At 42.1% G+C, this 15,268-nt stretch overlaps 1 protein-coding gene across 3 annotated transcripts in view; it reads right to left on the bottom strand.

The window, feature by feature from the left end:
• The window catches only part of LOC135544116 (mitogen-activated protein kinase kinase kinase kinase 2-like), a 30,041-nt gene that overhangs the window by 11,969 nt on the left and 2,804 nt on the right, over positions 1–15,268 (bottom strand). For 2 of the 3 annotated variants that reach the window (XR_010456302.1, XM_064971506.1), the window contains exons 3-20: positions 14,960–15,050; positions 14,271–14,335; positions 13,794–13,849; positions 12,540–12,587; positions 12,288–12,330; positions 12,083–12,155; positions 11,862–11,993; positions 11,632–11,694; positions 11,433–11,514; positions 11,167–11,277; positions 10,942–11,020; positions 8,945–9,003; positions 8,786–8,832; positions 8,649–8,693; positions 8,320–8,353; positions 8,015–8,228; positions 7,729–7,835; positions 7,588–7,629 (exon numbers count right to left, since the gene is read on the bottom strand). Coding sequence is in view for 2 of the 3 variants with exons in the window: in XM_064971506.1 (XP_064827578.1) it covers positions 7,588–7,629; positions 7,729–7,835; positions 8,015–8,228; positions 8,320–8,353; positions 8,649–8,693; positions 8,786–8,832; positions 8,945–9,003; positions 10,942–11,020; positions 11,167–11,277; positions 11,433–11,514; positions 11,632–11,694; positions 11,862–11,993; positions 12,083–12,155; positions 12,288–12,330; positions 12,540–12,587; positions 13,794–13,849; positions 14,271–14,335; positions 14,960–15,050 (1,391 nt within the window). In the remaining variant the exon portion in view is untranslated. The remainder of the gene's footprint in view (positions 1–7,587; positions 7,630–7,728; positions 7,836–8,014; positions 8,229–8,319; positions 8,354–8,648; positions 8,694–8,785; positions 8,833–8,944; positions 9,004–10,941; positions 11,021–11,166; positions 11,278–11,432; positions 11,515–11,631; positions 11,695–11,861; positions 11,994–12,082; positions 12,156–12,287; positions 12,331–12,539; positions 12,588–13,793; positions 13,850–14,270; positions 14,336–14,959; positions 15,051–15,268) is intronic. The other variant, XM_064971507.1, reaches the window with a different exon arrangement.

The raw sequence follows: 15,268 nt of genomic DNA, 5'->3' as shown, positions 1-15,268 counted from the left end.
CACACAAATTATCAATGGAAATCAAATTTATCAACCCATGGAGGTCACACTCAAAATGAAAGTGGAAAACCACACTACAAGCTGATCCAAATTTGATGTAATGTCCTTAAAACAAGTCAAAATGAGGCTCAGTAGTGTGTGTGGCCTCCACGTGCCTGTATGACCTCCCTACAACGCCTGGCATGCTCCTGATGAGGTGGCGGATGGTCTCCTGAGGGATCTCCTCCCAGACCTGGACTAAAGCATCCTGGACAGTCTGTGGTGCAACGTGGCGTTGGTGGATGGAGCGAGACATATATCCCAGATGTGCTCAATTGGATTCAGGTCTGGGGAACGGGTGGGCCAGTCCATAGCATCAATGCCTTCCTCTTGCAGGAACTGCTGACACACTCCAGCCACATGAGGTCTAGCATTGTCTTGCATTAGGAGGAACCCAAGGCCAACAGAACCAGCATATGGTCTCACAAGGGGTCTGAGGATCTCATCTCGGTACCTAATGGCAGTCAGGCTACCTCTGGCGAGCACATGGAGGGCTGTGCGGCTCCCCAAAGAAATGCCACCCCACACCATGACTGACCCACCGCCAAACCGGTCATGCTGGAGGATGTTGCAGGCAGCAGAACGTTCTCCACGGCATCTCCAGACTGTCACATGTGCTCAGTGTGAACCTGCTTTCATCTGTGAAGAGCACTGGGCGCCAGTGGCGAATTTACCAATCTTGGTGTTCTCTGGCAAATGCCAAACGTCCTGCACGGTGTTGGGCAGTAAGCACAACCCCCACCTGTGGACGGCGGGCCCTCATACCACCCTCATGGAATCTGTTTCTGACCGTTTGAGCAGACACATGCACATTTGTGGCCTGCTGGGGGTCATTTTGCAGGGCTCTGGCAGTGCTCCTCCTGCTCCTCCTTGTACAAAGGTGGAGGTAGCGGTCCTGCTGTTGAGTTGTTGCCGTCCTACGGCCTCCTCCACATCTCCTGATGTACTGGCCTGTCTCCTGGTTGCGCCTCCATGCTCTGGACACTACGCTGACAGACACAGCAAACCTTCTTGCCACAGCTCGCATTGATGTGCCATCATGGATGAGCTGCACTACCTGAGCCACTTGTGTGGGTTGTAGACTCCTTCTCATGCTACCACTAGAGTGAAAGCACCGCCAGCATTCAAAAGTGACCAAAACATCAGCCAGGAAGCATAGGAACTGAGAAGTGGTCTGTGGTTATCACCTGCAGAACCACTCCTTTATTGGGGGTGTCTTGCTAATTGCCTAGAATTTCCAACTGTTGTCTATTCCATTTGCACAACAGCATGTGAAATTGAGTGAGGCTTTCTAACTGGACAGTTTGATTTCACAGAAGTGTGATTGACTTGGAGTTACATTGTGTTGTTTAAGTGAGCAGTGTATATATATATTTATTTATTTATTTAGTATGGATCCCCATTCAGCTACTCTTCCTGGGTTCCGGCAGAATTAAGGCAGTTATTCACAACACACTAAGTATGTGCCCTCAGGTCCATACTCCACTACCACATATCTACAACATAAAATCTATGTATACGTGTGTGCATAGTGCGTATGTTATTGTGTGTGTATGCATGTGTCTGTGCCTCTGTTTGTGTTACTTCACAGTCCCTGCTGTTCTACAAGCTGTATTTCTACATGCTTTTTAAATATGATTATACTGCTGTTACCTGATGTGAAGAGTTCCATGTAATCATGGCTCTATGTAGTACTGTGCACCTCCCATAGTCTGTTCTGGACTTGGGGATTGTGAAGAGACCTCTGGTGAAATGTCATGTGGGGTATGCATGGGTCTCTGAGCTGTGTGCTATTAGTTTAAACAGACAGCTCGGTACCTTCAGCTTGTCAACACCTCTTACGAAAACAAGCAATGATGATGCAATCTCTCTTCCACTTTGAGCCATGGGAGATTGACATGCATGTCATTAATGTTAGCTCTCTGTGTACTTTTAAGGGCCAGCCGTTCTGCCCTGTTCTGAGTCAACTGCAATTTTCCCAAGTCCTTCTTTGTGGCACCTGACCACATGACTGAACAGTAGTCCAGGTGTTACAAAACTAGGGCCTGTAGGTCCTGCCTTGTTGATAGTGTTGTTAAGAATGCAAAGCATCACTTTATTATAGATAATACTTCTCCCCATTTTAGCTACTATTGTATCAATATGTTTTGACCATGACAGTTTACAATCCAGGGTTACTCCAAGCAGTTAGTCACCTCAACTTCCTCAATTTCCATATTATTCATTATGGAATGTAGTTGAGGTTTAGCGAATGATTTGTCCCAAATACAATGATTTCAGTTTTGGAAATATTTAGGACTAACTTATTCCTTGCTACCCATTCCGAAACTAACTGCAGCTCTTTGTTAAGTGTTGCAGTCATTTCAGTCGCTGTAGTAGCTGACGTGTATAGTGTTGAGTCATCCGCATACATAGGCACACTGACCTTACTCAACGCCAGTGGCATGTTGTTAGGAAAAAGCAAGGTTCCTACCCTGGGGAATTCCTGCTTCTACCTGGATTGTGTTTGAGAGGCTTCCATTAAAGAACACCCTCTGTGTTCTGTTAGACAAGTAACTCTTTATCCACATTATAGCAGGGGGTGTAAAGCCGTAAACACACCAGATTTTTCGAGCAGCAGACTATGATCAATAATGTCAAAAGCTGCACTGCAGTCTAACAAGACAGCCCCCACAATCATTTTATCATCAATTTCTCTCAGCCAATCATCAGTAATTTGTGTAAGTGCTGTGCTTGTTCAATGTCCTTTATATGCGTGCTGAAAGTCTGTTGTCAATTTGTTTACTGTGAAATAGCATTGTATCTGGTCAAACAGATTTTTCCAGAAGTTTATTAAGGGTTGGTAACAGGCTGATTGTTCAGTTACTTGAGCCAGTAAACGGGGGTTTTACTATTCAAGGGTACCATAATGACTTTAGCTTCCCCGGGGCCTGATGGCAGACACTTTCTATCAGGCTTAAATTGAAGATGTGGCAAATAGGCGTAGCAATATCGTCCACTATTATCCTCAGTAATTTTCCATCCAGATTGACAAGCCACTGGGGTCTGACAATGTTGATAGACAATAATTTCTTCACCTCTTCCACACTGACTTTAATTCAAAGTACAATTCTTGTCTTTCATAATTTGGTCAGATATACTTGGACGTGTAGTGTTAGGGCTTTTTGCTGGCATGTCATCCCTACGATTGCTTATCTTGCCAATGAAAAGGTAATTAAAGTGGTTGACAATATCAGTGGTTCTTGTGATAAATGAGCCATTTGATTCAATGAATGATGGAGCCGAGTTGGCTTTTTCCCAAATAATTTAATGTAAGGTGCTCCAAAGCTTTTTACTATCATTCTTTATATAATTTATCATTGTATAGATTATTTTTGTTTAGCTTAGTCACATGATTTATTAATTTGTTAGTTTGCCAATCAGTTGGGCTGCCAGACTTATTTGCCATACCATTTGCCTCATCCCTCTTAACCATACAATTTTTCAATTCCTCATCAATCCCTGCTCAATATGTCTTAACCAACTGTGTTGTTCCACCTCCTACACATGCGATGGCATCACCTAGTTTAAACGTCTCTAGAGACTTGATCTCTCTCATCATTACTCAATGCCTAGGTTTACCTCCAATGTACTCACATCCTACTTTACCTTTGTCAACACACTCTGCCCAAAATATATGCTATCGTGCCCAGAAACATGCTCCTTTTACTCTGTTCCGAACGTGCTAGACGGCCAGTTCGTATAGCCCTTAGCCGTACCCTTATCCTACTTCTCCTCTGTTCCTCTGGTGATGTAGAGGTTAATCCAGGTCCTGCAGTGCCTAGCCCCACTTCCCAGGTGCTCTCATTTGTTGACTTGTGTAACAGTAAAAGCCTTGGTTTCATGCATGTTAACATTAGAAGCCTACTCCGTAAGTTTGTTTTACTCACTCCTTTAGCACCAACCTGGGTGTCTTAGCCGTGTCTGATTCCTGGCTTAGGAAAACCACCAAAAACCCTGAAATCTCCATCCCTAACAATAACATTTTCCGCCAAGATAGAACTGCCAAAGGGGGAGGTGTTGCAATCTACTGCAAAGATAGTCTGCGGAGTTCTGTATTACTATCCAGGTCTGTACCCAAACAATTCAATCTACTGCTGTTTTCAATCAAGATCTCAGCAATCACTGCCTTATTGCCTGCATCTGTAATGGGTCTGCGATCAAACGATCACCCCTCATCACTGTCAAACGCTCCCTAAAACACTTCTGCGAGCAGGCCTTTCTATTCGACCTGGCCAGGGTATCCTGGAATGACATTGACCTCATCCCGTCAGTAGAGGATGCCTGGTTATTTCTTTAAAGGTTCCTTCGTCACCATCTTAAATAAGCATGCTCCATTCAAAAAATGTAGAACAAGGAATAGATATAGTCCTTGGTTCACTCCAGACCTGTCTGCCCTTGACCAGCACAAAAACATCCTGTGGCGTTCTGCATTAGCATCGAACAGCCCCCGTGATATGCAACTTTTCAGGGAAGTTAGGAACGAATATACACAGGCAGTTAGGAAAGCTAAGGCTAGCTTTCTCAAACAGAAATTTGCATCCTGTAGTACTAACTCCAAAACGTTCTGGGACACTGTAAAGTCCATGGAGAATAAGAGCACCTCCTCCCAGCAGCCCACTGCTCTGTGGCTAGGAAACACTTTTTCCAACGATAAATCGACTATAATTGAGAATTTCAATAAGCATTTCTCTACGGTTGGCCATGCTTTCCACCTGGCTACCCCTAACCCGCCTAAGCCCCCACCATATCTCCTTCACCCAAATCCAGATAGCTGATGTTCTGAAAGAGCTGCAAAATCTGGACCCCTACAAATCAGCCGGGCTAGACAATCTAGACCCTCTTTTCTAAAATGATCTGCCGATATTGTTGCAACCCCTATACTAGCCTATTCAACCTCTCTTTCGTACCGTCTGAGATTCCCAAAGATTGGAAAGCTGCCGAGGTCATCCCCCTCTTCAAAGGGGGTGACACTCTAGACCCAAACTGCTACCAACCTATATCTATCCTACCCTGTCTTTATGGTCTTCGAGAGCCAAGTTAACAAACAGATTACCGACCATTTCGAATCCCACCGTACCTTCTCCGCTATGCAATCTGGTTTCAGAGCTGGTCATGGGTGCACCTCAGTCATGCTCAAGGTCCAAAACAATATCATAATCGATAAGAGACATTACTTTGCAGCCGTATTCATTGATCTGGCCAAGGCTTTTGACTCTGTCAATCACCACATTCTTATTGGCAGACTCGACAGCCTTGGTTTCTCAAATGATTGCCTAGCCTGGTTTACCAACAACGTCTCTGATAGAGTTCAGTGTGTCAAATCGGAGGGCCTGTTGTCCGGACCTCTGGTAGTCTCTCTGGGGGTACCACAGGGTTTAATTATCAGGCCTACTATTTTCTCTGTATGCATCAATGATGAAACCACTCTTGCTGCTGGTGATTCTCTGATCCACCTCTACGCAGACGACACCATCTTGTAAACTTCTGGCCCTTCTTTGGACACTGTGTTAACTAACCTCCAGATGAGCTTCAATGCCATACAACTCTCCTTCCGTGGCCTCCAACTGCTTTTAAATGTAAGTAAAACTAAATGCATGCTATTCAATCGATCACTGCCCGCACCTGCACGCTCATCCAGCACCACTACTCTGGACGGCTCTGACTTAGAATACATAGACAACTACAAATACCTAGGTGTCTGACTGTAAACTCTCCTTCCAGACTCACATTAAGCATCTCCAATCCAAAATTAAATTTAGAATCGGCTTCCAATATCGCAACAAAGCATCCTTCACTTATGCTGCCAAACATACCCTCGTAAAACTGACCATCCTACCGATCCTCGACTTCGGCGATCTAATCTATAAAATAGCTTCCAACACTTTACTCAACAAATTGGATGCGGTCTATCACAGTGCCATCCATTTTGTCACCAAAGCCCCATACACTACCCACCACTGCGACCTGTATGCTCTTGTTGGTTGACCCTCGCTTCATACTCGTTGCCAAACCCACTGGCTACAGGTAATCTACAAGTCTCTGCTAGGTAAAGCCCCGTCGCATCTCAGCTCACTGGTCACCATAGCAGCACCCACTCGTAGCACTCACTCCAGCAGGTATATCTCACTGTTCACCCCCAAAGCCAATTCCTCCTTTGGTCGCCTTTCCTTCCAGTTCTCTGCTGCCAAATGACTGGAACTAACTGCAAAAATCACTGAAGCTGGAGACTCTCTCTCCTTCACTAGATTTAAGCACCAGCTGTCAGAGCAGCTCACAGATCACTGCACCTGTACATAGCCCATCTGTAAATAGCCCATCCCCCATACTATATTTATTTATCTTGCTCCTTTGCACCCCAGTATCTCTACTTGCACATTCATCTTCTGCACATCTACTATTCCAGTGTTTATTGCTATTTATTTTTATTTTACCTTTATTTTACTAGGCAAGTCAGTTAAGAACAAAGTCTTATTTTCAATGACGGACTAGGAACAGTGGGTTAACTGCCTGTTCAGGGGCAGAACGACAGATTTGTACCTTGTCAGCTCGGGGATTTGAACTTGCAACCTTTCGGATACTAGTCCAACACTCTAACCACTAGGCTACCCTGCCACCCCAAATTGTAATTACTTCGCCACCATGGCCTATTTATTGCCTTAACTCCCTCATATTACCTCATTTGCACTCACTGTATATAGACTTTTTGTTTTATATTTTCTACAGTATTATTTAATGGTTGTTTTGTTCATTCCATGTGTTGTTGTATGTGTCGAATTGCTGTGTTTTATCTTGGCCAGATCGCAGTTGCAAATGAGAACTTGTTCTCAACTAGCCTACCTGGTTAAATAAAGGTGAAATAAATAAAACATTTAAAAGGAGATTTAACCATTTTTAGTTATTGTCTTAATGGGTACGTGTTTATTAGTAACTGGAATAAGCAATTGTATAAATGTATCAAGTGCAACATCTAGTTGCTCCTCATTACATACCAGCAAATATTCTTTACATCATCAACATATGAATCACTATAAAAAACATATTGTATGACCTCTTATACACAATATTAGGTCCAGGATCCCTGCACATTTTAAATATGGTATTGGAACTGACCCTGTATATAGTATGCTTACCCCTATACATATCTCCCTCCTACTCACCCTGTATATAGTCACCGTACCCCTATACACATCTACCTCCATCACTCCAGTATCCCTGCACATTGTAAATATGGAACTGACCCTGTATATAGTATGCTTACCCCTATACATATCTAGCCTCCATCCCTCCACATTGTAAATATGGAACTGACCCTGTATATAATATGCTTACTTACTTATTGTGTTCTTATGTCTCGTGTTTTTTCCTAGTATTAAATTGTTATTGATTATTGCATTTTGGGGTTTTGAGTTTGCAAGAAAGGCGTTTCACTGTACTTTTGCACATGACATTAAAACTAAACACGTATTTTCTTTTTTGGTGGCTGTATATCCAGACATCTTGACTTACATGGACTTTGGGCGTGGGTGGAAGTCCATGGCAATCACCTCTCTGAAGAAAAAACAAATTCCACCATAGATCATCTGTCATCATGTGTGCACAAAATATGAATTGAAAAGTGCTGTCAGTGACTTGTTGATGGTGTCTCACCGAGTCCTCAGTTCTCCTCCTCAGTGTGCTCCATTCTGGAGACAGTGGGGGCCCCAGGGCCATGTAGGATGTCTCTCCCGGCCAATGTCCCTTTGACTCACTGCCCTCTGCAGGAACACACAGACCAATCAGTGCGGCATAGTGTCTCAGGATTATGGGTTTGAGACTGTTCTTAAATTGGTCATGCAGATAGTATACATGAAAAGCAGTTGATATCATCGTGTAACAAGTAGTGAAGTCATAGATTGTTTTAGCGTTCCTGGGTGTGTCGTGTGCGGTGCTGTACCTTCAAACAAGCAGTTGGAGGAAAGTGAGAGGTCTGAGAAGATAGTGGAGTTGAAGAGAGAGGGTTCAGCCAGGGCGGAGTCTGCGACTGGAGGTGTGACAGTTTGAGGAGTCGAGTCAGTGGATGGGGAGATGGTATGCCTTAAGGCAGGACTGAGGACCCCACTCCGCTTCACGGTACCACTTTTATCCATGTCCTCATCTTCAGGAGAGTGCTGCAACAGATGAACACAGACACTGGTGTGGTTCCAAAAAAACATTGTTGAGTGTCTGAGAGGCTGATGATAGTCTGTAGTTCTCTCTCACCTCAGCAGAGGGCGCTCTCTTTATGGTTAACCTCCTGCAAGGAATATCAAACAGACACAAATATACTATGGGAATTAAAAATGTCTAGTGGTGTGAATGTGCAGTATTGTTTTACTTGGTATGTTTGTTTGTAATGGAAATTATATTTTGTTCTTTTTTTCCTTCGGTGTGTTATTGCCTTCCAGACACAATACAGTAGGTAGGTACGGTTGTTTTACCTTCCAGACACAATACAGGAGGCAGGTACGGTTGTTTTACATTCCAGACACAATACAGTAGGTAGGTAAGTGCTATAAAAGAGATGTATATGGAATGTCTTATAGCCTCACCTTTCAAGTAACGCTTCCTCAACACACTCCAGTAGACTTCTGCACCTCAAATGTAGAGTAGATTCAGTTATTATTGCTTTCATTCGTGATTTATTATGGCTGATGTCACATAGGAAGTGTGAGAAATAATAGCTTACGGTGAGTTCTTCTCATCTCCTGTAATGCTCCATTCGTCATATGATCCCTGTTGGGGAAAATATGTTCATGCACTGACAATTTGACAAATAAATAAATTGTTTTTCTATGTTCAACATGCTGTTTGTGGAACATAGAAGTTAGACACAGATAATCCTCACCAGGTCAGGAGAGAGCTCAGTCTCCTTCCTCACGGGAGGCCCAAATTTCAGCAGATCAACTGGAAAACACACATATACAATTATGATCCAGAATAATACCTTTAAATAAACTCAGCAAAAAATAATAAAAGAAACGTCCCTTTTTCCAGACCCTGTCTTTCAAACATAATTCTGAAAAATCCAAATGACTTCACAGATCTTCATTGTAAAGGGTTCAAACACAGTTTCCCATGTTTGTTCAATGAACCCTAAACAATTAATGAACATGCACCTGTGGAACAGTCATTAAGACACTAACAGCTTACAGACGGTAGGCAATTAAAGTCACAGTTATGAAAATTTAGGACACTAAAGGTCCCTGCTCATCTGCGTGAATGTGCCTTAGGCATGCTGCAAGGAAGCATGAGGATTGCAGATGTGGCCAGGGCAATAAACTGCAATGTCTGTACTGTGAGACGCATATAAGACAGATCGGTACACCCGAACATCACACCTGTGGGACAGGTACAGGATGGCAACAACAACTGCCCGAGTTACACCAGGAACGCACAATCCCTCTATCAGTGCTCAGACTGTTCGCAATAGGCTGAGAGGCTGGACTGAGGGCTTGTAGGCCTGTTGTAAGGCAGGTCCTCACCAGACATCACCGGCAACAACGTTGCCTATGGGCACAAACCCACCGTTGCTGGACCAGACAGGATTGGCAAAAAGTGCTCTTAGCTGACGAGTCGCGGTTTTGTCTCACAAGGGGTGATGGTCAGATTCGCATTTATCTTCAAAGGAATGAGCCTTACACGGAGGCCTGTACTCTGGAGCGGGATCAATTTGGAGGTGGAAGATCCGTCATGGTCTGGGTCAGTGTGTCACAGCATCATCAGACTGAGCTTGTTGTCATTGCAGGCAATCTCAACGCTGTGCGTTACAGGGAAGACATCCCTGTACCCTTCCTGCAGGCTCATCCTGACATGACCCTCCAGCATGACAATGCCACCAGCCATACTGCTCGTTCTGTGCGTGATTTACTGCAAGACAGGAATTCCAGTATTCTGCCATGGCCGGCGAAGTGCCAGGATCTCAATCCCATTGACCAAGTCTGGGATCTGTTGGATCAGAGGGTGAGGGATAGGGCCATTCCCCCCCAGAAATGACTGGGAACTTGCAGGTGCCTTGGTGGAACATCTCCCAGCAAGAACTGGCAAATCTGGTGCAGTCCATTAGGAGGAGATGCATTGCAGTACTTAATGCAGCTGGTGGCCACACCAGATACTGCCTGTTACTTTTGGTTTTGACCCCCCTTTGTTCAGGAACACATTATTCCATTTCTGTTAGTCACATGTCTGTGGAACTTGTTCAGTTTATGTCTCTGTTGTTGAATCTTGTTATGTTCATACAAATATTTACAAATGTTAAGTTTGCTGAAAATAAACAGTTGACAGTGAGAGGACGTTTCTATTTTTGCTGAGTTTATGAAATAAACTCTGTAGTTGATAATCATCATTATCATAATCATATATTTTTGTTATGACAATGATGAGATACCAGTAAACAAAAACACACTTGTTCTCACACTACTCTCTTTCATTTTATGTGAATAGATACCAGTGACTATCCCCTCGTGTCCTACTGACCTTGGCTGCTTGCCCCTGGATGCTGTAATGTAATGCTACATTGGCCATAACAATGGCTCATCAGTAACAGAGTCCTTGAGGAGCTGTGCTTAGAGGGCAAGGATCTGAGAGGCTATACAGATGCCGTATCTTAATTTGAGTAGGTGAGTTTGCTACTTCAGGAACAAAATCCTGCAGCCTTAGTTATTCTGTGGAATATAATTAAATATACATGTTTGTAGAGGTTGGTCCCTTTTTCAGGAGGGAAAATCAATTCTGAAATTTCTAAGTGCAAATTACAAACTTCAGAAGCCTTTATGAACCTCAAATACACTCCATGTTTCTGGAACAGGGTGATCAAATTAAGATCCTACATCTGTAGTTACTCACACTGCTCCTCAGACTGAGTCCTTTGGACCGGCAGGTGTTTCGCTAAGGAATGGATCTGATCAGGGAATGCACTGCATGTCTGCAAACCCACACAACAACATACACAGCACATACAGATCATTAGTGACATATTCATCTTAGTAGTATAGTAATCCACATCATATATTGTTGAGCCCAAGCATACATTTCAGGAAAGGGCAGGATAGGATAGGGGGACAAGCTCACGTCAAGATCACTCTCATCCATAGTGTGTGTGGTTTGCAGAACAGGGTTGCTGGCCATGTCCAGCAGTTCAATGGCCAGAGTCCTGGTCAGCAGCTGACTCACAAAGGGGTGCTGAAGAGAAAACGTAGATAATGTGGGGAGTGTCTGTCACCCGAAGGACTACAGAACAGTTTTTCCACTAGGGACATGAATTCACCAGTTTTTTTATTAACGTTGATGCTATTTTGTTTGCGCTCCTCTAAAAGGATGGAACTCTGAGGTAGTACCTGTAACAGTTTCTCCGAACTGGGCCTCTTGCGAGGGTTCTTGGTGAGGGATATTTTCACAAAGCTGTGAAAGTCTGCAGACCTAAACAGATAGTTATTGGTCATTACCACATGGGCTCCTAGACACTCACAGTAACATACAGTATATACTTTCAGTTCTGGAGCTCATATGACTTTTTAACTATAAAGAAACTTAAACCATTTGGTCTTGTCCTTTAGTTTGGGTGGCTGGAAGCTGCTCTTTGACATCATCATCAAGGCCCTGGGAAAAAAGAACAAAAAAATTGTATGTACTTAACCTGTTGATGAAACATGATGCAGTGTTAATTATCAATATCTGATCTGTTAACATGACTGGATAGATGAAACTAGATTCAATCTGTATACTGATAATAATGAGAGGTGACATCCCAGCAACAGTGCCCTCACCTCATGGGGTGCAGGTCAAACATGGGAGGCTGAAGCTCTGCCAGCTCGATAGCGGTGATGCCCACTGCCCAGATGTCACATAGCTGGTTGTAGCCACCTTTCTTCTCCACTGCTGCCACCTCGGGTGCCATCCTAGAAGAGCACAGCTGCCCGTGGATAACTATGCTAAACCACGATCAATGGCCTTGTTTTGGTACCATGGACGAACTTAGATCACTCACCAGTAAGGCGTGCCTATGAATGACTTCCTCTTGGCAACGGAGGCGTTGATCTCAGCTGCAACGCCGAAATCCGCTGGGAAAAAAGATGCCGTGAGAGAGTTGGAGAAAAAGTATTTTAGTAGATCTGTTTTTGAGTGCGTCTATGGGACAGGCAGAGGATGTGTGAGAGTGAGTGACAGTGTAAGGGTGGTTGACAGTCACTGACCCAGTTTGACATCTCCTCGCTCTGTCAGAAGAACATTTGCTCCCTGTGAAAAACCCACAGTGACACAATGAGTGCACCGTCTCATGCTCTCTCATGAGGACCGCCCACAGCTCCAATTACACACACACACACTTAAATATTAGATTTCAGTAAGTATGAAGGAGTAGTTCCAACACACCAGACAAAAATGATTCAATTCAGATGAGGGGTAGAGTAAACTGTTTACATGTTTTATATCCAACAATACATTACCTTTATGTCTCTATGCATTTTCCCAGTCTCATGTAAGTGATGCAAGCCCTATAAACACAGAAAACCCAATAACACCACACTGAAAAAAAATGAATGTTCTTAAATGGGGATAAATGGAGAATTCTTGCCTGATAAAGAACCATTGATTTAAAAAAAGGGGGGGGGTAGTACCACTCACTGGTGTAAAATACATTCAGTGTTGGTGTTAATAACCAGAGTTTAACCAAAACCACGGCCATAATTAATCTATTTCCCAGCATGCTCTATTGCAGGTTGGTTTTTAGAATTGTTTGTTTTTAATATCTATGTTTTTGCATGCACATTGATTGATTAATTGAATCTCATGCTACTCAAATATATAACATACATTTTTCTAAACTATTCCAATCTGTTACTTCGACTTATTGCATCAGTTAGTGTTCCAGTTAAGATGTTTAAGGTCGTCTCATACCTTAATCTTCTCAACCCTGGTAGTCATTCTGAATGCAGGTTGCATGTGAATAAAAGTTCCAAATGTTGGATATCCCCACTCAGGCTGGATTCCAATAGGAATTACACATCACTTTGCAAGCCAGCTTAATGTCATTTAAGAGGCCCTTAAAATAAGTCCTTATGAAATATGTATTGTTTTGTGACTTTGTGAAGGCCACATGACTGTAAATGAATGAATGCAACAAGCATGTCTCTCTCAGTAGCAAACACAGTCATGGGTGGTACTGGTAACTCAAATTCATTCAAAAGGCACTGAGAAATATGCAAATAAGGCTTAAAACACTACAGCAGGGCTATTCAATTCCAGTCCTGGAAGGCCAAACACATTTCTGGTTTGGATTTTTGAATGGTTCTTCAGAGACCCTAAAATGGTTACCCTATGGCCCTCAAACTCAACTCTGGACCTCAAAGACAGTTACAATGCTTTTTTTTTTTCACTGTTCCCCTCTAATCAGGTACTGATTTAGTCCTGGGACACCAGGTGGGTGCAATTCATTATCAAGTAAAACAGAAAACCAGCATGCTCCGGACCTCGTAGGGTCAAAGTTGAATACCCATGCCCTATGGCATTGCTCTCAAGAACCTTATTTGGTTCCAACTTGCACCTTTATTTTTGTGTGGCACTGTACCCCAGAGCAAGTCAAGCATGATGTTTATGAATTTATAATGTGAATAATGTTACATCCAAATAGAAAGTTTCACAGTAGAAAATGGTTGAACGCCTCAGCCAATGAATAAAGCTGCATATAATTTCATGGTTACCTGTAGTGTTTCCCTGCACACATATGCAATCTGCCTCTCATTCAGGGGGCCAGTAACTATGGAAACATAAAAATGAAGTATGTCAGGGCCATCATTTAAAAAAATCAATGATGTACACAGTAGTAACTGATATCATTTACTTGATCATTTTTTTAAGGGATAGATCAGCTTTAATACTGCAGATTGATTGTTGATTTCATCAATGTAATTGTCTGCATCATTTCCAATCCCCCATATTTTTGGGGGTATATATATATATATATATATATATATTATAATTATAATACATAATATATATATATAGATATATATATATATATATAATATAGATGTATTTATATATATATATTATATATTATGTATTATAATATATATATATATATATATATATTTTTTTTTAACATATTTTCCTGGTTGAATTTTTACTTGAACACTGGATGATGCCATTCATATACACCAGAGCCATGTATTAACTACCATGATAAATGTCCTGCAGGGAACCTCCTCCGCAGTACTCCATGCAAATCCACAGCTTGTTATTTCTATCAAAGGAAGAGGCATGCCGTTAAAGGACAGTGGTGTAAAGTACTTAAGTAAAAATACTTTATAAAGTACTACTTAAGTAGTTTTTTGGGGTATTTTGTTTTACAACTTTTACTTCACTACATTCATAAAGATAATAATGTAGGTTTTACTCCATTCATTTTCCCTGACACCCAAAAGTACATGTTACATTTTGAATGCTTAGCAGGACAGGAAAATGGTCCAATTCACACACTTATCAAGAGAAACACCCTGGTCATCCCTACTGCCTCTGATTTGGCAGACTCACTAAACACAAATGCTTTGTTTGTAAATTATGTCTAAGTGTTTGAGTGTGCCCCTGGCTATCGATAAATAAACCGCATAGTTTGATTAATATAAGGAATTTGAAATGATTTATTCTTTTACTTTTGATACTTAAGTATATTTAAAACCAAATACTTTTAGACTTTTACTCAAGTAGTATTTTACTGGGTGACTTTCACTTTTAATTGAGTCATTTTCTATTAAGGTAAAGTACCTTTTAGGTATGACAACTGGGTACTTTTTCCACCACTATTAAATGGAATACCTCATTGCATTTCATATCAAGTTTCAACGTAATGTTTGATTGCAGACCAAACCTGAGGTAGCTGCCGAAATAGGCCACAATGTTCTTGTGAGTGCATTCTTTAATCATGGTAATCTCCTGCTGGATAGATAAGATGTCATCACCTGAAGAGAGAGATGAGAAAAGACTGGAATATCACGACTTCACCACAATGTGATTAAAGGTCCAATGCAGATATTTTTTATCTCAATATCGTATATCTGGGTAACAATTAAGTACCTTACTGTGATTTTTGACCATTTTAATTGAAAAACAATAACCAAAAATAGCTTCTTAGCAAAGATAATTTTTCAAGCAAGAACTTAGCTAGGACTGTCTGGGA

This window comes from Oncorhynchus masou, chromosome 8 (genome assembly GCF_036934945.1).
Source record: "Oncorhynchus masou masou isolate Uvic2021 chromosome 8, UVic_Omas_1.1, whole genome shotgun sequence".
Classification (NCBI taxonomy): Eukaryota; Metazoa; Chordata; class Actinopteri; order Salmoniformes; family Salmonidae; genus Oncorhynchus; species Oncorhynchus masou.
The sequence above is the reverse complement of the archived record's forward strand: the minus strand, read 5'-3'. Positions and strand labels throughout refer to the sequence as shown.